We start from the raw sequence: 23990 nt of genomic DNA, 5'->3' as shown, positions 1-23990 counted from the left end.
AGCTCCCGGGGAATCTTCAAGACCTGCGCCGGTCATGCCTCCATGTGGACGCTACACTGTCACCCACTTGTAGAGTTACGCTGTGTCACTCTACTACGGCCCCACCACATCCCTCTAGGATAGCACTTGTCACGTGTATTACCGGTATAACTGTCTCCTTCCCTAGACCGGAGGGTCCCTGAGAGAGGACACTGGTCTCAGCATGGCAGAGACCCATTAAGAACTGAATTTGTGGAGCCGCCTGGGTGGCTCGGTCGGTTGAGCTTCCGACTCTTGATTTCGGCTCAGGTCATGATCTCACAGTTCATGGGATCGAGCCCCGAGTCGGGCTCTGTGCTGACAGTGCAGAGCCTGCTTGGGATTTCTCTCTCCGCCCCACGCCCTCGCCCCGCCCCACCCCTGCCCCGCTTGCACACATGCATTCTGTCTCTCTCTCAAAACAAATTTAAAAATAGTAATAAACTTAAAAAAAAAAAAAGTACTGAACTGGTGATTTTGGCTTCTACCGCTATTGCCAAAGCTCCCTGCTGTCCTTTGGAAGGAAGGCTGACTCATCAGCCAGGAGGATGTGGTGGTTTTTCTCTCCCTCAGGAAGAAACTGAGACTTTCTATTTCTGATGTCTAGACCTCTGCTGTCCAGGATGGCTGCCACCAGTCCCCAGTCACACGTGGCCTTCAGACAGCGGAAAGCACCTGACCTACCCCTCCCCCATCAGCAAGGACTTCTGCCCAGATGGCTGGAGCCATCCCAGAATGGAGTACGTCTAAGACAGTGAGTGTTCCGTGACTGGAGGCATTGAGCAACCCCAGGGACATCTCTTCCTAAACACCAGTGGCCACCTCCAAGTGTCTCAGGACTCTTGGGTGGCTCCTAAGCTGTCTTTCAGACCTCATTTCATTCAACAACATTTAGTGAGTGCTTATCGGAGCCGGGTGCCAAGCTGAGCATCAGACATGTGATGGGGAGGGACCAAATGATCTCGGCGGGGGGTGGGGGGGTGGGGGGCAAAATCATCACCGTCACCACCATCCTGATTGAGAACCACTGTTCCAGACCCTTCTGATAGGTAAGCATGCTCCCTGTGACAGATGAGTGGGAAAGAGCCATTTGTGTTGGGGGTGGAGGCGGGGAGCAGCTGCCCCGCGGGTGGCTCTGTGGGCCTAGGACAGGGCGCAAAAGTGACCGGGTTCAGGATTCCAGCCGGCAGACCCTGCTGTCCTTGCCTACTGGCTCTGAGGCTCTGCACCCCTGGAGAACTGCTGAGAGAGTCCCTGAGGAGCAGCCTCATTTGCTGAGAAAGGGGACACCCCCACTTGGGCCTCAGGGAAGGCCAGTTACCGGAACAGAAGCACAGGCAACAGAGCAGGGGTCCAGGATGGGACGGCAGCGCCCCCTGCGGCAAACGTTGAGGCTCAAAGCCCGGAAGAGGAAGCAAGATTCTTCGCTCATGTGAAAACAGACACGGCGACCAGAATTATGAACTCAGAGAAGCTTAGAACTGGAAGCGATCTAGGGGCCATGAATGGAAAGTTTTGCCCCAGGCAGCCCCACGGGGGTCAGTGCATCCAACCAGGTACAACAGAGACCTCCGCTTTGGAGGGGGGCCTGTCCCATGTGGCACAGGCACGGCTGGTTGAGAGTTGTGCTAATCCACAGGAAAACACTAAAACTAAACAGTGCATTGGTGTGGCTGCAGACAAGCTACTATCAAAATTCACACCCACCTGCACACCCAACCATGGCCAATTAGAAATGTAATGGGAAAAATATCCTATGCACAATGGCCAACCGAGACTATAAAATACCTAAGAGTAAACTTAATGAGAAATGTCCAAGTCCCGTACAAGGAACACAATAAAACTTTACTGAAGGACGTAAAGAAGGCCTGTATAAATGGAGTGGTATATCATACTCTGGACACGAAGCCTCAATAATACGAAGATGTCAATTCTTCCCAAATTAAATCTATAAATTCAACGCATTTCCAATCGGAACCCTCACGGGATTTTTATAGAACTTGACAGAGGCTGGTTTTCAAGCTCATCTGGAAGAGTAACATTTTGAAAAAAGAAAAAAAAAAAAAGTGAGATGAGACTCGACCTACCAAATATCAAAACGCGCTGTAAAGCTAGAGTGATTAAAACAGGGCAGAGTTGCTGCATCAAAGGAATTGAACAAAGACTCCAGAAGCCATGCTACGGGGATTATGGGAACTCGGGAAAATGCGAGAGCAGTATCCAGATTGGGGGACGGGGGCCGGGAAATAGACCAGTTGAGGTCTGAACAAATAGGGTGGGGTTCTTCCTTATCCACTTGGACAACAAACTGGTAAGTATCGCTGTTTTTGTTGATTTTGTTACTAGTATTATTGTGTCTCACACGCCACCCGAAAGTAAATTCCAGAGAGATTAATAATCTGAACACTTTACCAGCTGTCAAATATTTGTTCATCTTGGCGCGAGGAAGCCCTTTCTAAACTAGACATGAGACCCTGCAACCACAAAGGAAGAGTCAGACAGACTTGACCCTCTAAAAATTTAACATTTCGCTGTACCTACAGGGCTAAAAGGCAAATGAGATTCCGAGAAAATATTTACAGCATCTGTAACAAACGAAGGGCTGTTATCCTACAAATCAACAGGAAAAGGACCATCTTGAATTAAGAAAAACAAAAAAGAGCAGGTGGGAAGGTGGGGGAGGAAGGAGAATCAAGGGCACGTGCGTTGAAGAGCAGGACAGCACTGAGGGCAATGGGTTGAATCCTCTGGGGACCCTGAGAGACGCTGTCGAACATGCCAGGATTGCTCCCCCAAGGGGCAAGGAAGCAGACTGTACCCACTAAGTCCTGGTCCATGTTGGTGGGGAACAGGGTATTACCCTCCCTCTACATCTGTCTATACGGAGCTTGTTCTAGGGGCCGAGAATGTCCTCAGGCAGAGGGAGGCAGATAGCATCAGTGGCCAGACGGTGCAGGTGACCTTCATGTGGGGTTAACAGGACACAGGCACAATGCCAGGCACTTGTCATGGAATAGCCCATTTAGTCGTTGCAAAAACCCTATAAGGCAGCTAACTTTTTTTTAATGTTTTATTTATTTATTTATTTATTTATTTTTAATTTTTTTTTTTTAACGTTTATTTATTTTTGGGACAGAAAGAGACAGAGCATGAATGGGGGAGGGGCACAGAGAGAGGGAGACACAGAATCGGAAAAGGCTCCAGGCTCCGAGCCATCAGCCCAGAGCCTGACGCGGGGCTCGAACTCACAGACCGCGAGATTGTGACCTGAGCTGAAGTCGGATGCTTAACCGACTGAGCCACCCAGGCGCCCCAATGTTATATTTATTTTTGAGAGAGAGAGAGAGAGAGAGCAAGGAAGGGGCAGAGAGAGGGACACAGAGGATCCAAAAAAGCAGCCTCTGCGCTGACAGCAGAGAGCCCAATGCGGGGCTTGAACCCATGAACTACAAGATCATGACCTGAGCTGAGGTCAAGTCAGACGCTTAACTGACTGAGCCACCCAGGCGCCCCTACAAGGCAACTATTATTATTATCATCATCATCATCCCCATTTTACAGTTGAGTACACTGAGGCTCCAAAAGGTTAAGTAACTTGCTCAAGATCCCACAATTAGGCTGGGGAAGGAGCCAGACCTCAGCACAGACGCCAGCCCAGGTCCTGCGGTTGCCTCTGCGTGGTGACCCTGGGTGGGTACAAAGCAACGTGGAAAGACGGTTTTCACCCAGTTGTAATATCCACAATCTTTTTGTGATTTTTTGCCGTGTTGTTTGTTTTTTTACTATCAGTATGTGCTCCTTCTATAACTAAAAAAAAAAAAAAAAAAAAAAAAAAAAGGCTGTGTGACTTGTTCAATCACCATGTGTACGACCTGAAATTAATGTAGCGTCACCAAATGGCAAGTTTACCTCAATAAAATTTTTTTAAAAAATTTTTTTCAAAGGTTGTGTGGGTTTGTGTTTGTTTTTTGTTTTAACTTCTAGATCCTTAGCCTCGGATCTGGCAAAAAAAAAAAAAAAAAATTAGCGGTACGTAAATGTTGGTGACAGAGATGTCACCCCGAGACAGCCCTTCTAGAATAGCTTATATGCTGTTCGGCCGCCATCTCAACCAGCATACAAACAGTATGTGAGCGCGGATCTGGGAAACATTTGTTGAGAGGGTATTAAGTACAGGACGTAGGGTCAGACACCGTGGGGAATTCAGAGATGCCATTTTTCATCCCTCAGAGCAGGGGAAAGAAAGGAAAGAAGAAAGAGACCAAATAAAGCTCAGTCCGGAAGTGGGTGAAGTCCATGGGGAAGGCCACCTGGCAGGGCTGCATTTACTGGAGCAGATTCTGAGTCTCGGGGCCTTCCCCTCCATGGGACCCAACCAAGGACCAACCCAGATGACGTACGTGTTTTTGTGAAAGTTGCAAAAGAAAGGTATTTGGGGGAGCGCCTGGGTGGCTCAGTTGGTGAAGCATCAGACTCTTGATTTTGGCTCAGGTCATGATCTCAAGTTTCACGGGTTCGGGCCCCGTGTCAGGCTCTGCGCTGCGGTGCGGAGTCTGCTTGGGATTCTCTCTCTCTCTCTGCCCCCCCCCCCCACACCTGCATGCTCTCTCTCTCGCTCGCTCACTCTCTCTCGCTCTCTCACTCTCTCTCTCAAAATATATAAATAAACCTTAAAAGAATAAAATTTATAAGAAAGATATTTTGGTAGTTTAAACCCAATAGGCTAAGCCCCCTTGTCTTTTGTCTCTCGGACTTTCCCACTTTCATGGTGTTGCTCACCTCAGGTAAGGTTGTGTTAGACTAGATGTTGATGCGTTTGCGGATCTGGCTACGGGCAAGCTGAGTTAGGAACGCACTTAATTTGGGTTCAGAGGGATAGATACACGTAAGTAATTCTCAGTCACTGCCGTGTCTGCGTTAGCTATTGCTGGCCATTCTGGTTGTAGGAACAGCTTCCAGAAATATTCCCGCCTCCTGCTATGCTAACACATCCGGCCAGCAACAGAAAGGTGCGGGGCAGACACTGCATGTGACCTGCATGTGTCTCTTGGACCCTGGCAAAAGGCAGGCGGGCCATATAGGAGGAAAAAGCCTCCCTAGGTACAGAGCCAGCACCGAACCTCTGGAAAATTCTTCCAGTTGTCAGTTGTGTAACATTTGTAAAACGCGTGTTTTCATTTTCATCAACACCTGCTCAAACAAGACATCTTCTCCTTTGTTAGGGAAATCCTCAATAATGTAACATATTCAGTTATTAATTATTAATTAATTAATATTAACATATTCACTGCTGGGTTTTTTCCGTTTGTAGTGCACAGACAGAATGTATCAGCATTCCATCATCAGATCCAGATTGTACTGGCAAGCACGTATGGTGAAGTCAGTTTATGCCTCGAAATTCTCAACAAAATAATCCTTTCTTTCTTCTAGCGTAGTTATCGAAATGAATCTTCCTATGCTCTCTTTACAAAAGGCTAATGAAAAACTACCATCATAAGAGGTGATCAAAATGTAGATGAAATCGTAGGAAATAAATACTATTATAGGTGGCATGTCAGGCCCCCAATTAAAATATTATATTATTTCTCTGAACTCTGTGATGTTTACAGCAGTTCGTTTAAATTTGCAATTTGTTGCAACTGCCTTTCTCCTTCTGAGTCAATATTCACGTTTGAGTTTAAATTTGAGGGAGGAGCCTTTTTCTGTACTTTGTGTTCTTTTTCTTAAAGAAAAGAGGGCCGCCACGGGGGTGCCTGGGGGGCTCAGTGGGTTAATCCACTGACCCTTGATTTGGGCTCATGTCATGATCTCGCGGTTCATGGGATCCAGCCCCACATCGGGCTCTGTGCTGACAGCATGCGGAGCCTGCCTAGGATTCTTTCTCTCCCTCTCTCTCTCTTTCTCTCTCTCTGCCCCTCCCCTGCTGTGTGCAGGCTTGTGCATGTGCGCGTGCTCTCTCAAAATATACCCTAAAAAAAATACATTAGGCTTATACAAAAATTTTGGATCTGTACCTGCTCCTTGGGAGAGGTCATTATTAAGTCATTTAATGGAGGGTGACATTTTAGGGGTAGAATGGGATAATCAGAAGAAGATGGCCCAAACAAATCCAGAGATTATGAACCTCTAGACTCACCTAGGGGCCTCAGAAGTTTCCCTTGGGCAGACCGTGCCCCTGGGGCTATGCACATGCCTGACGCCCAGTCCCATGCTGTGTGGCCTAAAGGACAGCCTCTCTTTCCACCGGGGCCGGCATCCAACTTCTCCAGGGGCTCCGTCGTAGGGGGACCGGACCCTATGGTCCTTCATGTCATCAGATATTTCCAGCATCCTTTCCCAGGCACGTGGTAGAATTAATTGCACTTCCCCACTCCCTCTGAATCTGGGCACAGCCCTGTGAGCTAAAACTTAAGATACAGCCCTAATCCAGACGCCTGAGTGGCTCAGTCGGTTAAGCCTCCGACTTCCACCCGGGTCATGATCTCGCGGTTCACGAGTTCGAGCCCCACGTCGGGCTCTGTGCTCACAGCTCGGAGCCTGGAGCCTGCCTCGGATTCGGTGTCTCCCTCTCTCTCTGCCCCTCCCCCCACCTCAAAAATAAATAAACATTTTATTTTTTTTTTTATTTTTTTTTTCAACATTTCTTTATTTTTGGGACAGAGAGAGACAGAGCATGAACGGGGGAGGGGCAGAGAGAGAGGGAGACACAGAATCGGAAACAGGCTCCAGGCTCTGAGCCATCAGCCCAGAGCCTGACGCGGGGCTCGAACTCCGGACCGCGAGATCGTGACCTGGCTGAAGTCGGATGCTTAACCGACTGCGCCACCCAGGCGCCCCAAATAAACATTTTAAAAAAATTCTTTGAAAAAAGATCCAATGTTAATCTACCACATCCCCATCCCAGCTTTGTAGTGATTGTGGAAACACAGGAGACATGGAATGTCCATTGGCCTAGGTCCCTGTGCAACAACAGTGCATAGAATTCACCTGTCAACCTGCATTGGATATGTTGTGAGAGAAAGAAACTCTCGTTATGTTGAGCCACCGAGGTTTGGGGGGTTACTTGTTTCTGCAGCGTAACCCCATCCTGACAGACAGAGGCATTAAATGGAGGAGTTGAGGCCGCTTAGCCCGATGTGAGGCCCCCAGACCCCTGGTTAGTTCATCTGTTCATACTCCACCACAGAGAACATGGCTCATGAGTCAAAGCTTGCCCCGCTGGGGAGAAAGGGGTGACAGGGAAATGACCCTTCCTATAGGAAGATGATAAGTCCTTTTCACTTTCACCAGAATATGGTTCTGCTTCAAACTTGCCCTCTTAACACCAGGGTTGTGGGATCGAGCCCCGCGTCGGTCTCCACACTGAGCGTGGAGCCTGCTTGAGATTCTGTCTCCCTCTGCCCCTCTCCACTGCTCATGCTCACTTGCTCGCTCTCTCTCTCTCTCTTTCTCTCTCTCTAAAAATGGTGGTGGTGGGGGAGGGACAGAGAAGGGGCACGTGGTAGTCAGTGGGCCTTAGCAATTCTGAAATCCATCACGGTATGATCATAGATCACATGATCCCGGACCCAGTCCTGCCCCTGGGAGGAAATCTTCATATCTATTGGCTTAGAACACTGAGTTCTTCTCTCTGAAATGAGGCTTTTTCTTCTTGATAAGAAATGCTCCTGTTTGAAGTGCAATAGCTTTTTCTGTCTGAATCCTACTCCTAGAAGGTAGGAAGTACAGTAGACTCTTTTCCTTGTGAATTGTCTCTATCTTTTCATTCCAAGTTGGTAGTGCTATTACCAATACAATTCTTTTAAAAAAAATTTTTGAGGTTCCTATGAATCTTATGGAGCTTTATTCTATTCGACAAAAATTCCAGCCACAAATGTCCTCGAGAGAGGCCCCTCTCTACCTTGGCTGTGAGTCAGGGAACTGCGGAATAATGTCCTTAAGATTGTTAACAGCTCTCCTGCTTGGTAAAGTTGTTCTAAGAGCCACACCCTAAAGATTTTTCTAGAAGACCTGTTGTCTACCTGAAAGTATCTATGAGACGCAGCCCAAATCTAAGGTCATAACAGAGAGTCTTACAATGACAGCCCTGACTTGATCTTTACTGTGAAGGCATTTCTTACTTTGAGAACCTTTTGCTAACTGGAAAGACTGTCCTGACTCCTCTCTGTTCCATCTAAATTCTGCTCAAAAAAACAAACAGCTCAGTGTGCCCGGCTGGCTCAGTTGGTAGAGCACATGACTCTTGATCTCAGGGTCGTGAGTTCAAGCCCCACATTGGGTGGAGAGATTTCTTAAAACCAACCATCCAACCAACCCAACAGCTCACTGCCAGCTCACCATTCCCTCTTTTCTCAATGTCATCATAGACAGCTAGGAGCTAAGCACAAGGTCATTAGGTAGCCCCTTCTCTCTTGCAGGTGACTTGAAGAGACAATCTTCCTAATTGTTCTTGAGTCCTCTTTTTTTTCCCAATAAGAATCTCATCACTGTCTTTTAAACGTTTTTACTGAAGTATAATATACATCTAAAACAGTTCGTAATTCATAGATGTACAGCTTGACGACTTTTCACCGACATACCCGCAAAGCCAACACGCAGACTAAGACACAAAGCATTACCAGAAGCCCACTCGCCATCTTTCTGAACCTAACTATCCAATGGTTATGACTGTCCTGAGACTTCATACCCTAAATTTGTTTTTTAATTCAAGGTTACTGAGTTATAATTTACATTTTCATACTTTTTGGCGAAGGCATCCAGTCATTTGACGCATCACAATCAGAATTCAAAATATTTTAATTGCCACCCCCGAAATTCCCTTGCACCCCTCTGGAGCCAGGTCCTTCCCCTCCAGCCTCTTGTAGTCAGTCACTAATCTTTGTGTAGAATAATGTATTTTTCAGAATATTATATAAATAATAATACAGTACAATTGACATTTGGGCTGCTGTCACTTAGCATAATGGATTTGGGATTCAGCCATTACATTGAATGAGCCCACGGCCCATTTTTTTTTACATTGCTGAGTAGTATTCCAATGTATGAATGCATATGTGTTTATTCACTCATCTGTTGATAGACATTTGGATTATTTCCAGATATAGCGGCTATGCACACTTGCACATAGGTTTTTGCATGGACCTATTTTCATTTCTCTTGGAGTGAGATTGCCGATCTATAAGGCAAGTGTATGTGTAACTTCATAAAAAGTTGCCAAATCGCTTTCCAAAGTGGCTGAATTATTTTGGATTTCCACCGGCAATGTGTGAGAGCTCCAGCGGGCCCACATCCTCATCAACAGGTAGCTGACGTCTAAAAGTGTTGGTATAGGATCCGGGCTCGGAACAGTTTCCTGCACCAAACCTGAGGGGCAGAGGGATTTTTTTTCTCCTACTGGAAATAAAGCCACGGTGGGTCTTTATCTGGGCTCTGGAAGTGAGAGTATGTGGGTCCTCTCCGAGTGACTGAGGCTTTTGCTCCTTTGCGACCAGGGTCTGGAGGAGGGCGGGGTTTGGCACTTTCCCCACAGTAGCAGCCAATCCCCTCCGGTCCCTGCCCTGCTGAGGGGTCTCCCTCCCATCTTTCACCTCTGCACCTGCTGGAGTTCGGAAGGCAAACTGTCCCCGCGTCTGTGGCCCCAGCTCTTCTGGGCTGCTATTGCAGCATGTGCCCTGGCTCCCAACTACTTGTTCAGGTTTTAGCTGATGTCTTCTTGCCCACTGTTAGGGAAGCTGTGTGTGTCCCCCCTCCCTCCCCGAGTGCCAGAGCCAGTCTGCATTCCTCACTTGGACTTCAGGCTCCTCGCCCTGAGAGCTCAGCTTCATGGCCAACAGAAGAAAAGTGATGATTTTGTAGTATATCCAGCCTTCCCCATGTTAGTGTGGGAGCAACACTCTTTGTAGCTTTCTACCTCCTGAGTGCGAGGGCACCTTCCTTACTGTCTTTGCAGCCTTCCTTCTGCCTTCTCCCCACCCACCATTCCCAGGCAGCTTGTTTTTAGCACTCCACTTCCAGGTACTAAGTTTTGTTCAGGAATCTATGTGTCTTGTTCCCTATATTGCTGGATGGCAAGCCACCCCCAAATCTGGTGGCTTAAAATGAAAATGTACTACTAGTTTTCATAATTCCATGAGTTGACTGGTCTCTGCTGGGCAGTGTTCTCACTTGGGGTCTCACCTGGGACTGCAGGCAGATGTCTGCTGGGGCTGAAGTCATCTGAAGGTCTGGACGGCCACAGAGCCCCAGTCCCACACCGGCAGATGATGAGCAGAAGCCACGAGGCATGAACACGGGCAGTCAAGGTCCATTGGATATGGTCTTTGGAGACTAGCTAACAACCTGCCTAACACTGCATATAAAAGGGGACCCTTTACATTTAGGTCTTACATTTATCTAACCATAGAGTTAACAAAAGAAAAGGAAGAATATTGTCATGGCAGGGAAATTATCAGATAAATCTTCAAAGGCACAAAGTTATAAGGCAGAGAAAAAAAAAAAAGAGATAAGCCTAGTACACCAAAACACAAAATTTCTCCCAACAAAGGACACCACGGAAGAAGTTAGTATGCCGATGGCCAAACGGGAGGACATATTTGCAATATCGAAAGTGGACAAAGCGATTAGTGTCTAGATATAAACTCTTGCAAATCAACTAAAAAAAAGAGAGAGAGAACACTGTAAACTCTTTTAAAAATGGGAAGACTATTAAAAGGTAATTTACAGGGGGGGGTGCCTGGCTGGCTCAGTCTGTGGAGCATGCGACTCTTGATCTCCGGGTTGTGAGTTCGAGATCCACGTTGGTGTAGAGATTACTTAAAGATTAAAAAAAAATCTTTAAAATAAAAAAAAAAAGGTAATTGACAAGCCATAAGCCCCAAGTGCTACCAAACATATGAAGAGGGGCTCAGAATCCTTAGTAATCAGAAAAACACAAAGTAAAGCAGTGAGCTATCAGCTTATACTGATTCACTTGGCAGAAATTAAAAAGCTGGAGAGTGTCCAGTGTAGACTTAGGTGTGATAGGAACCCTCACACGATGCGTGTGACATAAGGACCAGCATGGCCATTGTCCAGAGCATCGGAAGCTATTTTGCAATACGTACCCATGAGGGAATTGCTGGATTTACAGGCTACATATTTATATATTTGTATTTATATATGTATATATATTTACATATTTATATATTGACATTGATATTTAAGTTGCCTGACTAACTCCCCAGAAGCCGGGGAGCCATAGGGTTGGAAGAGGTGCCGACTGCGACATCAGTCTTTGTTGTTTTGCTATGTGTGTGTTGCACACTCACATGCTGGGGGGGCGGGGTGGTAGTGGTGGTGGTGGGAGCAGGGAGCCGGAAGCTACCTGCGTGTCCCTCCCTGGAGGAAGGATAACTTGGGACACTCAGCAGCAGTTAGAAGCTACAGACCAAGTACACAGATAGCAGACATGGGTGGAAGAAACCGAATGAGATACGGCACAGCGATCCATTTACAAAAATTAAAAATACCTACAGTTGGGGGGCGCCTGGGTGGCTCAGTCGGTTGAGCGCCCGACTGCGGCTCAGGTCACGATCTCACTGTTCGTGGGTTCAAGCCCCGCGTCGGGCTCTGTGCTGACAGCTCAGAGCCTGGAGCCGGCTGCGGATTCTGTGTCTCCCTCTCTCTCTGTTCCTCTCCCACACATACTCAGTGTCTCTGTCTCTCAAAAACGAATAAATGTTAAAAAAAAATCATTTTTTTAAAAGATGGACAAACAGATCAATGGAACAGGATAGAGTCCACACGTATAGGTCAGTTATAAGTAAACCACACATATACCTTCAACTGAGTTTTTACAAAGATATAAAAGCAATTCCGTGGAGAAAGGAAGAATTGAATATTCATATGCAAAAAGTGAATTCGGATTTATAACTCAAAGCACAAGAAAAATCAACTCGAAATGGATCAGAGACCTAAATGCAAAACCCAAAACTATAAAACATGGGAGAAAACATCACAAAAAGGAAACATAACAGAAAAATCTTTGTGACATTGGGTTAGGTAAAGATTTCTCAGTTGCAGCACCAAAAAAACGAATCCATAAAAGAAACATTTGATAAATTGGAATTCATCAAAATTAAGAGCATTTTCTCTTTGAAAGACAGTGTGGAGCGCAAATTAAAAACTGGCATATCCGCAAAACAATCAATATGATTCATCACATCAACAGAGAGGACAAGAACCACACGATCCTTTCAGTAGATGCAGAGAAAGCATTTGACAAAATATAGCATCGCTTCTTGATAAAAACCCTCAAGAAAGTAGGGATAGAAAGATCATACCTCAAGATCATAAAAGTCATATATGAAAGACCCAATGTTAATATCATCCTCAAAGGGGAAAAACCTGAGAGCTTTCCCCCTAAGGTCAGGAACACGACAGGGATGTCCACTCTCGTCACTGTTATTCAACATAGTATTGGAAGTCCTAGCCTCAGCAATCAGACAACACAAAGGAATAAAAGGCATCCAAATCGACCAGAAGGAAGTCAGACTTTCACTCTTCACAGATGACATGATACTCTATATGGAAAACCCAAAAAATTCCACCAAAAAACTGCTAGAACTGATCCATGATTTCAGCTAAGTCGCAGGATAGAGACTCAATGCACAGAAATTGGTTGCATTCCTATACACCAATAATGAAGCGACAGAAAGAGAAATCAAGGAATCTATCCCATTTACAATTGCACCAAAACCCATCAAATACCTAGGAATAAATCTAACCAAAGAGGCGAAAAAAATCTATACACTGAAAACTATAGAAAGCTTACGAAACAATGGAAAAACATTCCATGCTCCTGGATAGGAAGAAGAAATAGTTAAAATATCAATACTACCCAAAGCAATCTACATATTCAATGCAATACCTATCAAAATAACACCAGCATTCTTCACATAACTAGAACAATCCTAAAATTTGTATGGAAACAGAAAAGATCCTGAATAGCCAAAGCAACCTTGAAAAAGAAAACCAAAGCTGGAAGCATCACAATCCCAGACTTCAAGCTGTATTACAAAGCTGTATTCATCAAGACAGTACGGTACTGGCACAAAAACAGCCGCTCAGATCAATGGAACAGAATAGAGAACCCAGAAATGGACTCACAAACGTATGGCCAACTAATCTTTGACAAAGCAGGAAAGAATATTCAGTGGAATAAAGACAGTCTCTTCAGCAAACGGTGCTGGGAAAACTGGACAGCGACATGCAGAAGATTGAACCTGGACCACTTTCTTACACCATACACAAAAATAAACTCAAAATGGATGAAAGACCTCAATGTAAGACAGGAAGCCATCAAAATCCTCGAGGAGAAAGCAGGCAAAAACCTCTTTGACCTTGGCTACAGCAACTTCTTACTCAACACGTCTCGGGAGGCAAGGGAATCAAAAGCAAAAATGAACTATTGGGACCTCATCAAGATAAAAAGCTTCTGCACAGCGAAGGAAACAATCAACAAAACTAAAAGGCAACCTACGGAATGGGAGAAGATATTTGCAAATGACATATCAGATAAAGTGTTAGTGTCCAAAATCTATAAAGAACTTATCAAACTCAACACCCAAAAAACAAATAATACAGTGAAGAAATGGGCAAAAGACATGAACAGACACTTCTCCAAAGAAGACATCCAGATGGCCAACTGACACATGAAAAAATGCTCAATGTCACTCATCATCATGGAAACACAAATCAAAACTACAATGAGATACAACCTCACACCTGTCAGAATGGCTAACTCAGGCAACAACAGATGTTGGCAAGGATGCAGAGAAAGAGGATCTCTTCTGCACTGCTGATGGGAATGCAAACTGGTGCAGCCACTCTGGAAAACAGTACGGAGGTTCCTCAAAAAATTAAAAATAGAACTACCCTACGACCCGGCAATTGCCCTACTAGCTATTTACCCAAGAGATACAGGCATGCTGTTTCGAAGGGGCACATGCACCCCAATGTTTATAGCAGCACTCTCAACAATAGCTAAAGTGTGGAAAGAGCCCAAATGTCCATTGACAGATGAATGGATAAAGAAGTGGTATATATATATATATATATATATATATATATATATATACACACACAATGGAGTATTACTCGGCAATTAAAAAGAATGAAATCTTGCCATTTGCAATTACCTGGATGGAACTGGAGGGTATTATGCTAAGTGAAATTAGAGAAAGACAAATATCATATGACTTCACTCATAGGATGACTTTAAGATACAAAACAGATGAACATAAGGGAAGGGAAACAAAAATAATATAAAAACAGGGAGGAGGACAAAACATAAAAGACTCTTAAATATAGAGAACAAACTGAGGGGGTTTGTGGGAGGGGGGATGGGCTAAATGGGTAAGGGGCATTAAGGAATCTACTCCTGAAATCATTGGTGCACTATATGCTAACATGGATGTAAATTTAAAAATAAATAATTAAAAAAAAAATTTTTTTTAACGTTTATTTATTTTTGAGACAGAGAGAGACAGAGCATGAATGGGGGAGGGTCAGAGAGAGGGAGACACAGAATCTGAAACAGGCTCCAGGCTCTGAGCTGTCAGCACAGAGCCCAACGCGGGGCTCGAACTCACGGACCATGAGATCATGACCTGAGCTGAAGTCGGCCGCTTAACCGACTGAGCCACCCAGGCACCCCAATAAATAATTTTTTTTAAAATATGGTTAGTATATTAGACTGGGCATTTAAAATAATTGAATACACACTATGTTCCCTTAGAAAAAAAATTAAAAAGAAAGCACAAAAGTAGGTAGATTAAAATAGTTGTTGTTAGTTCTGGGAATTGGCATATGAACATATACTTGTATTAGTACCATCTCCGTGTTTACATGTTTGTATTATATATATAATAAAAACATATATAACATTTTTAAAAAATGGCAAGCCAGATCTTTGATAAAGTGTTCGTATCCAGAATAAAGAACCCTCAAAACCCAGTAAGAAAACAAACAGCTCAAAAACAAACAAACAAACAAATAAACAAAAAGGGCAAGAAATTTGAACAGGCAATTCACCAGATTTACCAATGGCAAATAAACACATGAAAAGGTGTTCAATATCTTTAGCCATTACAGAAACTCAAAGGAAAACCACAATGAGATACCATTACACACCAATTAGAATGACTAAAATTTAAAACACTGACCACTGGGGCTCCTGCGTGGCTCAGTCAGTTAAGTGCCTGACTCTTGATCTCGACTCGGGTCAGGATCTTGCAGTCCTGAGGTCGAGCCTCGGGATAGGCTCCACGCTGAGCTTGGGGCCTGCCTGGGATTCTCTCTCTCTCTTTCTCTGCCCCTCCCCCACTCATGAGTGTGCAAATGCTCTCTCTCCGTCTCTCTGTAAAAATGAATAAATAAACTTAAAAAAAAAAAAAAAGATCAACCGTAATAAGCATTGGGGCATCTGTGAGGGTATGTGAGCAAACAGCTAAGAAAGAATTCTTGAGACATCTTTGGTGCAAAAAGGTGATTTTATTACAGCACAGGAACAGGACCGGCAGGACCCAGGGTGGGGGCAGAAAGAGCTGCAGTGGGGTTGTGAGGAGTGACTGCTTATATACTCTTAGGTTAGTGGCGGTAGGGATAGTGTAAGTCTCTAAGGAATTTGGAAGCAAGGCTTTCAGGACCTTGAGGGGCTGGCTGCTATTAAGATAAGGTTACTTTTAGTCTTTAATAAAACAACATCAATGCAGTAAGGCAGCCATGAGTGCCTTGAGCAACGTCACACTCTGCATGTTTCAGGTGTCTATCCGTGGGCTGCAAGCTGTACGCAGACGTCATTTAAGCTGCATTTCTCTTGCCTTTGTTTTCCTCATCATAGGGAAACTAGAACTCTCAGACACTGCTGGCGGGACGTAAAACAGTACAACCGCTTTGGAAAGCAGTCTGGCAGTTTCCTAATAAGCTTATAAACACGTCTGCCATATGACCTAGTCATTCCACTCCTGGACATTTACTCAAGAAAAATGAAAGCATGCATGTATACAGACTTGGATGGAAATGTTCACAGCAGCTTTATTCGTTATAGTGAAAAACTGCCCACAACCCAAATCCCATCAACAAGAGAACAGATGAACAAATTGTGGTATATCCATACGATATCATACGATAAAATAAATTTTCCTTGGCCATAGAAAGGAAGAACCTATTGATACACGCAACCACATGGGTGAACCTCAAAGTAATTATGCTGAGAGATAAGAAGCCAGACACAAGTGTATGTACTGTATGATTTCCATTCACATAAAATTCTAGGAAATGCAACCTAACATATTGTGACCAGAAGCAGATCAATGGCTGAGAAAGGGGGAAACTTGTAGGCATGATGTATATATGTTCATGAACTTGGTTGCAGCGATGCTTGCACGAGAGCACACATACCTCAAAACGCAGCAAACTGTACCCTTTGGTTACGTGCAGTTTCTTGAAGGTCAATACCTCAATCAGTTGTCTTTAAAAAAGGAAGAGGTAATCTCGCGCCCAGAGTGACAGGGCTGGTTAAGTGGCACAGAGCGATCCAAACGCAGAATTCCGCGCCTAGAGCCCCACGTTCTCAGTCCCTGAGCTCCCGGTGACTAGAGCCCTGAAGAAAGTGCTGGAACGGGGCAGAGGCCCAGCGCGGATCTCGGCCGAGTTAACGATTACCGGTGGGCGGGCCCTCGCGGTCCCGCCCCGCCCGCTGCCCCGAGCGCCCGGCGCCGCCCTGTCGCCCCGCCGCCACCTGCCGCTCCGCCGCGTCCGCACCTGCGTCGTGCCCGCCATGGTGAGGGGGTCGCGCGCCCGCCGCCCGTGGGGGCCGGGGCGCGCGGGAGGGCGGAGGAGAGGAAAGGGTCCGACCGCGGGGGCGTGGCGGGGGGCGACGAGGGTGGAGTACGGTGCCTGCGAGCTCTGCGCCCGCTGGCCGCTCGCGGGCTCGGAGAGCCGGGGTCTCCGCCCCGCGGCCGCCCGCACCCCTGGTAGTATCCCAGGGTGAGCCGAGACCGGGAGAGGGGCGGTGGCGGGTCCGTGTGACAGCGAGGCGGGAGCCCAGGCCTGGTCCTGCTCCCAGGCCCGTATAACCCGGCCCCCTCGCTGCCGCGGGCGGGGCGTGTGCGGTGGGCCCAGGGCGGTCAGTGGGGAGTGGGGAGAGGCATCTAGTGAGCCCGCAGACCTCTTCCCCCTCGGTCGCCAGTCCTCTTCCGTATTGAGGGAAGGGGGGCGTCTGAGTGTCTGAGTGTGAGAAGGAGGGAGGCTGGTTCTGTGTTCTGCGCGCCTGTTTACCGCCTTTCTCTCGTGCACTTTTGGCACAGGGTCCGGCCAAGCCCTCTGTGCACCCTGTGCTGCCTCCTGGCCTCAGAGCCAGCCCCTGGTGCCTAGCTCCAGGACTGTGCTCAGCAATAGGGACCTGATTGCTCAGGATCAGCCCTCCTCCACTGGGTTTCCCCCCAGGAGGGCCCCGGCCCTGTGCTCAGCTCTGCGTCAACACCTCCAACCCTTGGGCACGTGAAGGTGGGCCCTGGCAGGGGAGGAGAGCCTAGCCTGGGGAAGCTTTACTAAACAGCCCCTTTGTGGTCCCAAAGCCTCCGGAGCAGGGGGGACTGTGGTAACAGCTGAGAGGGCATTTGGAAAGCTGTGGCTTGGAGGGAGGGGCGGTGGGGAGTGAGGCTGATTGTGTGGTGCACTGAGGCCCCAAAGATGCAGGGCAGGGCGGGTAATCAGTAACCCGACAGCACACTCCCCCACAAGGCAGAGGCCAGGCCTGACCTGTGATTTACCGAGCAAACACTGCCCCTTCCCCCCACCAGATCCCAGATCTGGGAGGAGCTTGTCATTTCAGCCCCAGGCTGTGACACTTGGGGGTCCCCAGAAGACTCTCGAGGAAGGGGTGCCTCCCAGGGGACAAGGGTACCCATCCACTTATTTCTGGGCCAAAGAACTAAGCAGTGGGTTCTGATGCCTGGGCTGACATCAGTTAATCCAGTTGCCTGGATACGTGGACCAGGCTTATCAGCCACTGAGAAAGGGCCAGCTCTGGGAAGGGAGCAGGGGTGGGGCGCTGGATGCAGATCTCTCAGAGCTGAGGAAAGGAGCCTGACGAAGTCAGGTCAGTCCAGAGAAAACAAGTGTTTTCAGGAGGCAGAGACAGATGGACCTCGAGGAGGCTGCAATCCTTTTCCGGATCTACCCCCACACCGGAGAGGCCCATCAGGCCTGCCAGCCCCAGGAGCCTCCTTTTATAAATGCAGGTGCCGTGCCCTTGGTAACAGTGGAGTCTACTAAAAGTGTCCCACTGGCTCCTCTTGCTGATCTGACAGTGGAAGTTCTTGGCCCCTTCTGCCCTTGAAGCCAAGGGAGGTGAGGGCCACAGGGTCGCCTGGCTGGAGGATGGCAGGACTGGGGCTTGAACCGGCCCTGCCAACCCGGCCCACGCCTACCGGCTGCCGGCTGCCTCAGGAAAGCTAAACTAACCTCCCTCACGTTCTCTCCCCTGATCTCATTGATTCACTTCTCCTTTAGCACTCTGTATTCTGTCCTGGGGGAGTGCTTTTCAGAAGTCTCGATTCTGGGATCCCTGGTGCCAGGCCTGGATCCTCCTAGGGAGTGGAACTGACCTTGGCTTCCTTCTGTCTCTGAGGGTTCCACCCATGGCTGTGCCAGTTTGGGCTGCCTTGAGGGCACTTTGCACAATAGGTAAATAGGATGAGGCCCAAGGTTTGCCAGTCGCCCTTGGCCAAGTTACTTCCACTTTGGGACTGAGCTCTGTTGGCTCGGGCTCCCCAAGCTGACAGAATAGAAAAGAAGGTGGGAGTCTGAAACCCCTAGGCCCGGCAGCCGGTACTCAGAGGCTACATGGGACCATGATGAATACCCACTGGGAGGTAGGGCCAGTGGATGTCAACTGTGCTGTGGCCAAGTCATCTGGAAGGTGTTTTAGGTGCTGGCTCCTCTGCCCAGCCCCAGGAGGCAGACTCAGAACCCCTTTGAGAACAATGCCTGTGTTCTCTTGGACTGAGGGGAAAGTAGGGGGAGGAGCACAGTGGTCATTTTGCCTTTCTAGGCCTCAGTTTCCTTGAGTAACAACAGCACTGGCATAGGGTGAACTGGATGAAGCCCAGAACAGAAAAAGTTTGGAGAATCCTGGGTACTCTTTTTCTGAAAGGTGGTGTACATTCGAATCTGGGCTTGATCTGTCTCATTAACTTAAGAGACCTAATGGTGTGTGTGTGGGGGGGGAGGGGGGAATCTGTCAGGCTTTGGGGTGGGGTGAGGGGGACTATTGCTCAACCCCAGGGACTTGCATCACACCTCAGGATTTTCTGTTCTTAGAGAGAAGTGTCCAAATCTAAGAAACAATCAGTGCCTGAGCCAGGGCCCCACCTCCAGGGCAGGGCACCACCCTCAACACCTCCCTGTCAATTGCTTTAGAACAGCCCTCCCAGGCTGGCTACATTATTTCCCCAGGGATGGGGCACTCTCCGCAAAAAGAAATGCCCTTGGGCCTCTGTTGATTTTCTCTCCTAGGCTGGCAAAGCACACAGGCTAAGTGCCGAGGAGAGGGACCAGCTGCTGCCAAACCTGAGGGCCGTGGGGTGGAATGAGCTGGAAGGCCGCGATGCCATCTTCAAGCAGTTCCATTTCAAAGACTTCAATCGGGTATGGCACCGGGTGGGACAGAGCGTCTGAGACTGGGGCGATGGGGTCCCATTCCAGGACTTGTTCTCTCCCTTAAAGCCCTCCTACCCGAGACCCTCAGACACTACCCTGGTCCGGGTGACTTGGGAGTGTCATCCTTGGGGACTGGAGAGGGGGGAGATGGGTCTTGGGCCCTCCATACCTGGAACTTTTAGAAACAATCCTTAGAGGAAACGGGTCAAGTAGGAAACAAGACATCTCAGTAGATAACCAAAAGACTGGCCAGATCTAAACATCTCTGTGGTGTTTCCACCTAGTTAGGTAGGGGCCCTAGGAACCAGACTTTCTTCCCACTTTGGAAGGACCGCCTCAAACTCCGGCGCAGAACCAGCTGCAGGGTGCCAGGGGGGTGACTAAAGCTGGACGGGTCTCCTTGTGGGGAGCTGGTCCATCCTGCACCTAGGTCTCACGCCAGCTCGAAAACAGGCCTAGCAGCCCTCTGTTTCTCAGAGCACTAACTCGGGTCTCACTTCACTACATAGGCTTTTGGCTTCATGACGAGGGTGGCCCTACAGGCGGAGAAACTGGACCACCACCCCGAATGGTTTAACGTGTACAACAAGGTGAGCGATGCCTGCCTGCTGGGTCCAGCCCAGCCTGTTCTGAAGGCCCTTCCCTGGGCTTCCCTAGGGGCCTCACCACCCAGGGGCTGCCTGTCCACTCCTCCTGGTCCTTTCAACTCGTTCCTGGAATCAACGTGAACACCCCTGCAAAACAGTCTCACTACAAATTAAAGAAGGTGCAAATTAAAACACTCGTGAGAGAACTTGCGGTTGAGGTAGAGAGTAAGGAGACATTAAGGCGGCGAGACCCACAAAAGCAAGACTGTGGGAATCGGGCGTATTCATTGCTAATAGCTCCAAATGACTTAAATCCTCCTGGAGGTGTGGAGGAATGAAAAAGTAGTAACTTGAGCTAAGAATACCCACGCACAGCAAACAGATCAGCCTGCCTGCCGAACAAACGCTGTCATTCAATGCCCTCCATGTGCGAGTGGCGGGTTTACACTGTTGCTAGAGACTCTCAGGCAGGCAAGGCAGCCCCCAGGAGAGATTGTAGTGCCTGGCCGCTGTTCTGGAATCCTTGGTGTGGCTGAGCCCCATAGCCGTGACCCTCTCCTGCTCTTGGCGAAGGCAGCGGATGAGCTGGGCCCTAATCGCTGGTTTTGTTTCAGGTCCACATCACCCTGAGCACCCATGAGTGTGCAGGCCTTTCAGAACGGGACATAAACCTGGCCAGCTTCATCGAACAAGTAGCAGTGTCCATGACATAGGCCCTGCCCTTCCTCGTGGAAGTCTTTGGGGGAAGTGGAGGGACTGATCTGGGGATCCAGGGAGGGAGCTGGGGAGCCCTGAGATGTTCTACAGCCAGAATTGCCAAGTGGACTCCGCTGCCTCCGTTTAGGGGAGAGTCCTTGCTGTGGTAAGAGGAGATGTCAGCCTCACTGCCGACCACTCTTTATCCCCAGCGCTCTGGCACACGTATGCTAATCGAGTACGATCTTCCCCTTCTGTAGGACTTCCCAACAACAGTAATGGTCTTCTTGCCAGGCTGTGTCTTGCTCCTTTTCTGATTCATTTCCCAAGAAGCTGTGTCTAAGATGCACAGTCTTAACTTAGAAGCCAGGACCCTAAAGTCAACCCAATCGTATGTGACAGAAACACATGTGCTTTTATGCCTCAAATAAAACTACTGTTTCACTCGGCCTCAGCTCTGGAACATGGTTTTCCACAGGTCAGTCCAAACTGGAGTCAAGAGGCATTTAGAGCACTTACTCAATGAAGGCACTGGAGGAAAAGTAGGACCGAGCCACCCTGTCTGCATGGAGTTCACGGTCATGTAGGGGAATTAAGCAGGAAGCAGTTAACTATCACTAGGCAGGATGAATGAAGTCAGTGCTACAGGTGAGGATAAGAAATGAGCTAAGGAAACATGAGGCGATTGACAAGGGTGACTCTGGAGGCTTCATTTAAATTATGCCTGAATGGAATTCTTGAGGCAGAGATGGCTGAGGGGGCACCATGAATAAAAGTAAAGGTGTGTAGGACACTGTGTTTATCCGTGGTGGGACCTGTGACTAGGAAGGCAGTCTGCGTGGGGCGCCTGGGTAGCTCAGTTGGTTAAGTGTCCAACTCTTGATCCTGGCTCAGGTCATGCTCTCACCATTTGTGGGATCAAGCCCCATGTCGGGCTCTGTGCTGACTTGAGGCTGCTTGGGATTCTCTCTTTCTCTCTCTCTCTCTCTGCCCCTCCCCCACTCACACTTGCACTAAAATTAAAAAAAAAAAAAAGGCAGTCTTAGGCTGTATGATCTGTCTGGTCTACATCCCATGGGGAGATTTGTTTTTAATGTTTATTTTTGAGAGCAAGCATGAGTGGGGCGGTGGGGGAGAGGGAGGAGAGAGAGAGAGAAACAGAATCTGAAGCAGGTTCCAGGCTCTGAGCTGTCAGCACAGAGCCCGACACGGGGCTCAAACTCACGAACCGCTAGATCATGACTTGAGCCAAAGTCGGACGCTTAATGAAGCCACCCAGGTGCCCCATCCCATGGGGAGATTTCTAATCCTCCAGGATTACTTGCTTTTACTACATAAGGGAGAGGACAAAAATCCTAGCTTAAGGAGGTGATGGGCTATTTTACCACCTGCGCAGCTAAGGAGCCAATTCCTACAGACCAGTCCTCCAACCTAGAGACTCTAGGGTAGAATATTCCCATAATGTGCTGTGTCTGGGAGAAGTGGAAGCCACAGAGCACAGTAACCTCTCTCCCCAGCGCATGCCACATGGATGTCCTTTTGCGGATGCCATTATGCAAGATTTGGGGAAGCCCTCCTCCCTCACCTATGACCCCCTAGCCTGAAGGTGCCGGCATACTAAGCTGACTTGCAAATGCCACAGTCCCTTGGAACAGGGTGTCACAACCCAGTTACCCTGGATGAGTTGGTCCTGCAACAAGGGCCAGAAAAGAGAGGTTGGTGGCTGAGAAATCAGCATACTGTTGGTAAGAGGTACTAGCAGGATCTAAAGATAACAATACCTAGGTCAACGGCAAGTTCTTAGCAAAGCTTAATATCAAAACCAATGAGATTCAGATGCTCTCCCGTCTGCCCCACTTCTGACTTAACTTTTCCTAAGTGGGCTCTGATCTGATGACTGCGGATTAGGGGACAGAAGCCACCAGACACGGAAGTATAGAGCACACGTTACGTCACCTTCCTGCCTCTGCTTACTCAGGGGTCAGGGGTTGAAAACACCATCCTGGAGGACACTACAGTCATATGAAGGACTTTTCTGTGGGACAAAGACCTATAAGCAATACTTTTTCCGAAATAAATGTTTGTTCTAAAATTCATGCAAATAACTGAAGTTATATGGGAAGATGTTAAGGAGAGATTATGAAAAAGCAAGGCCAAGAAAAAGGCAATTAAGACTCACAACTCAAGAAAGGTTTCAAACAGCTGACTCTTGCTTACCCAGGCTGTAGCTGGTGGCTATCAAATCCGGCCTCCATCATCACTTCTGTCACTGCCAGGTCTAGTGAAAAGTGGCTCGTTGCTACCAAGAACCCACAGGGAAGGCCAAAGGGTTCAGAGTAAGTAGCGGGAGTAAGCATTCAAACAGCAACTCTTGGATGGGCCAGGTCCCCTAACCAAGCATATCCTGCCCTCTTATTCTCTAGGGTTTACCCAGAGCAACTAGGTGCTCAGGAAACCAAGTCATTTAGCAGAAAACTGTAGCAAAGACAACATTCCTTGGCTTGATTCTGACAAAGTCCAAATGGAATTGAGAAACTGGGTTACCTGAAGGACAGCCTCCAAGACCCGAATAACCCTTTGGAAAGACTGCTCACTTCTTATTCGTAACGGAACAAGGTGTCCAGTGGTTACATGTGCAGAGCTATTCTGAGGGGTTCCACCAACTCCCAAATCAAATGCGGGCCTCGAAGCCAGTGCCCAGCTGGCTGGGGCCCACCTCAGAGGGCTCAATCCATCATTAAGGTATCAGCAGAAGTAATGATGAAGATGACAGAAAACACAAGGCAGGGCCCAGGTCCTGGGGAGCTAAAGACCTAAGTTCTAGAAGTCCTTAAAACCGGTATGACCACCACTCTTGGAGAAGCCACCTGCAAAGGTGCTCTCGCCCCGGGCTACGGCCCTGAGTATCAGCGGACACACACAACCGTTTCACCACAAGGGGGCGATGTCCCACCAGCAGCCCGACCCCCTCCCCCTGGATCAACC

At 48.0% G+C, this 23990-nt stretch overlaps 1 protein-coding gene across 2 annotated transcripts; it reads left to right on the top strand.

Annotated features, from left to right (window-relative positions):
* Window positions 1–16678: 16678 nt before the first annotated feature.
* Window positions 16679–21454, top strand: PCBD1 (pterin-4 alpha-carbinolamine dehydratase 1). Of its 2 annotated transcripts, XM_047824444.1 has the most exons (4): window positions 16679–16840; window positions 19579–19710; window positions 20232–20312; window positions 20924–21454. In XM_047824444.1, exons 1-4 carry the CDS (start codon window positions 16838–16840, stop codon window positions 21020–21022), a joined length of 315 nt encoding a protein of 104 aa, XP_047680400.1. In that variant the 5' UTR covers window positions 16679–16837; the 3' UTR covers window positions 21023–21454. The 2 variants fall into 2 exon arrangements, with proteins under 2 accessions (XP_047680400.1, XP_047680399.1); XM_047824443.1 differs by lacking the exon at window positions 20924–21454 and having other exon boundaries at window positions 20232–20672.
* The last annotated feature ends 2536 nt before the right edge of the window (window positions 21455–23990 follow it).

The sequence above is a fragment of the Prionailurus viverrinus genome, chromosome D2 (assembly GCF_022837055.1).
Source record: "Prionailurus viverrinus isolate Anna chromosome D2, UM_Priviv_1.0, whole genome shotgun sequence".
In the NCBI taxonomy this organism is placed as follows: Eukaryota; Metazoa; Chordata; class Mammalia; order Carnivora; family Felidae; genus Prionailurus; species Prionailurus viverrinus.
Note: the sequence above shows the minus strand (reverse complement) of the source record. Positions and strands in the feature narration are given on the sequence as shown.